The sequence below is a fragment of the Cavia porcellus genome, unplaced genomic scaffold (assembly GCF_034190915.1).
Source record: "Cavia porcellus strain 051 isolate PalLab524CR breed Dunkin Hartley unplaced genomic scaffold, mCavPor4.1 scaffold_4, whole genome shotgun sequence".
Taxonomy (NCBI): Eukaryota; Metazoa; Chordata; class Mammalia; order Rodentia; family Caviidae; genus Cavia; species Cavia porcellus.
Window position 1 is genome coordinate 105989430 of NW_026947487.1, and position 3171 is coordinate 105992600.

General features: G+C 57.8%; 1 protein-coding gene across 1 annotated transcript; it reads left to right on the plus strand.

The window, feature by feature from the left end:
• The first annotated feature begins 329 nt into the window (after positions 1 to 329).
• Exosc6 (exosome component 6) lies at positions 330 to 2402 on the plus strand. Its single transcript, XM_005008445.4, has one exon. It carries the CDS (start codon positions 1151 to 1153, stop codon positions 1967 to 1969), a length of 819 nt encoding a protein of 272 aa, XP_005008502.2. The 5' UTR covers positions 330 to 1150; the 3' UTR covers positions 1970 to 2402.
• The last annotated feature ends 769 nt before the right edge of the window (positions 2403 to 3171 follow it).

The following is a 3171-nucleotide window of genomic DNA, read 5'->3' on the forward strand; positions in this document are numbered from 1 at the left end:
TGAGGACACCAAGTTATCCCTGTCTGCTGTCCCCTGGGATGTCACCTGATGCCCACAACTGGTCTGGATGGCTGCAGAACATATGCTGTAGTCCTGGCAAGCATCTTGAGATCTTGAGTTTGGTCCCTGATAACAACAAAAAAAAATTTATATCCTGTGGCTCCATCTGGCTCTTTGCTGCAATCCTCACCAAGTTCAGCCCCAGTCCTTGAGCTTTGGGAATGGCTCCTGGGGTTGCCTTCAGACATTTCTGGAGTTGGAGGCAGATGGGGTGGGGTGAGATGAACAGAGGCATTCATAAGTCAATAGAAATGATTTACTGGGTTACTTGAGGCAAGGAAGCACCGATTAGAGTCTTGGATAACTCCATTTCTTAGACCTGTGTCCCCCTCCTTTCTCTGAAGCTGCTGAGAGATCAGGTGGTCTTCTCTAGGTTTTCAGGGCACTGGCATTGCCCTCCCTGCCCCCCTCCAGTGCCTGCCCCCTCTTGTTTCCTTGATGGTAAGGATGGAGATGAATCTAGTCTGTCTAGTCTAAAATCAGAGTTTGGAATCGGTGTGCAAGAGGAAAGTTCCCCTGAGTATAGGTGGCTGGGCCTGGAGCCCAGGATCACCCTCAGCCTTGGGAGGATCAGATCGATGCTAGGGGTGAGGGGGCCCCCTCACCTGTCTTGTGAGAGGAGGAGGGAGTTTAAAAGGAGCTGGTTCAGGTAAGGAGAGCTGGGGAGCGGTAGATGATTACAGATTGGTGTGATGGTGCATTCCTGTAATCCTAGCACTTGGGAGGCTGAGGCAGAACTACAGGAAGTTTGAGGCCAGGCCTGGGCTATATGCTGAGATCAAGGCCAGTCGGAACCCTGTCTCCGAAAAAGACTTCACAGTCTGGTTCCCATTCCATCCGTGTTTATGCCACCCAGGGCACTGGCTAAGAAGGGCTGAACGTCTTTTCGACAAGGCAGTGGGAACACAAATGCAAAGTTAATATAATTGCAGTCATCAGGTGAAAGAGGCACTGTTTTCCCTCCAGGCCTCCGGGGGCAGTGTAGCCGCGTCCTCCTTTCGCTATCCCGACAGGCCTCGCGCGGGCGCGCGTCTTTAAGCGGGCGGAAGTAGGGCTGCGGGCGGAAGCGGCTCCCACGCCAGTCGCTGCCATGCCCGGAGATCACCGCCGCATCCGCGGGCCAGAGGAGTCACAGCCGCCGCAGCTGTACGCAACTGACGAAGACGAGGCGCCCGCTTCCCGCGACCCGACGCGACTGCGACCCGTGTACGCGCGCGCAGGGCTGCTGAGCCAGGCCAAAGGCTCGGCCTACCTGGAGGCCGGAGGCACCAAGGTGCTGTGTGCCGTATCGGGCCCGCGCCAGGCCGAGGGCAGCGAGCGCGGCATTGGCCCTGCGGGAGCGGGTGGCGAGGCTCCCGCCGCGCTGCGCGGCCGCCTGGTGTGCGAGTTCCGCCGCGCGCCCTTCTCGGGCCGCCGTCGCCGCGCTCCCCCTGGCGGCGGCGAGGAGCGCGAGCTGGCGTTGGCATTGCAAGAGGCGCTGGAGCCGGCCGTGCGCCTGGGTCGCTACCCGCGCGCGCAGCTCGAGGTGTCTGCCCTGCTGCTGGAGGACGGCGGCTCGGCGCTGGCCGCCGCGCTCACGGCCGCTGCCCTCGCCTTGGCCGACGCGGGAGTCGAGATGTACGACCTGGTAGTGGGCTGCGGCCTGAGCCTCATGCCGGAGCCCTCGCCCACCTGGCTGCTGGACCCCACGCGGCTCGAGGAGGAGCGCGCCGCCGCTGGCCTCACCGTGGCGCTCATGCCCGTGCTCAATCAGGTCGCCGGGCTTCTGGGCAGCGGCGAGGGCAGCCAGACTGAGAGCTGGGCAGAGGCCGTGCGCCTGGGCCTTGAAGGCTGCCAGCGCCTTTACCCAGTGTTGCAGCAGTGCCTGGTGCGCGCAGCCCGTCGGAGGGGTGCTGCCGCTCCACCCTGAGGCCGAAGGCTGAGCAACGATTTATACCGAGGACCGGGCTGCCTCTGCCCTAGAAGGACCTGCGTGGCCGACCTCTTGACGACGGCGAGCCCAGAAGTTGGAGCACAGGAGGGGATGTGGAGAAATGGACACAACGGACAGCGTTGGACAGCTGCCTAGATATGGCTTTTTACAAACTATACCCTATTAAAGGACCTTTGCTACTTGAGCTGGCCTCCAGTCACGACCCATTTGAGGAAACCCGTGAAAGCAGCCTGACTCCCACGTTGGAAAGGACTTCTGTTGGACTCACTTGGAAAATGCGATCTGGAGCTGTTGTCTTGTAAAGGGTGGCCCACTGACTCAGGAAAACTGGGCTATTTTCGAGAGGATGGGAGAGGGATTGGTACCTTCTTAATATCTGAGCTAAAACAAAAACCTTATATCTGAAAAATGTCTTTTGTTCTAGTTTTTTTGTGTAAAAGAATAAGGCTCTTCTGAGCTGGGTCCTTGCACCTGGTTTTAAGGGCTTGGGATGGTACAGCCTTAAATGTTCCTACCTCTTAGCCAACGGGCCAGAAAGACAGGCTGAACTACTGAAGCAGCTGCAAGGGTTAATGTAGGAAACTGCTTTGGACAAGCTGCTAGTGAGAGTGGGGAGAATAGCACAGCCCAGGAGCAAACTGAGTTTACCCCAACCGCCAGGCCTCTGGCTTAGTGCTGGCCAAGACCACAGCTCAGGGTTGGGTAACTGGAGAGGGTTGTGTGCTGGGTGGAAGCTACATCTCCTTTTCTGCCCAGCAGAGCACTCTAGAGGCTTTAATCTGTACTGGTGAAAAGTGAGGTTCCAGGCTTGACTTTATCAACTGTTCCTCTCTGCATCCTTTGCTCCTGGAAGGCTCTAAGTGGCATGGACCAGGGAGGGAGAGGGCAGGTGAGCTGTCCACACTAATTCCCAGATACTGGGATGCTAGACAGTGCTCTGTCCCTAGGGCAGAACTGACTATAAGGTGGAGGTTTCCTGTGGAACCACTAAATCCTGCTGGTCTGTGCCCAGCACTGGATTAGAGCCAGGTAAACTACCAGTCGAAAGATACAGCAGCCTGGCCTGCACCCCAGTTTGGCATGAGCTTCAAAGTTTGTCTCAAGGGCTTGCTTTAGCTCCTAAAGGAAGGGCTGGCCCCTGCAGCCTAAGGACCAGAATGTTCTGGGACCACAACTCC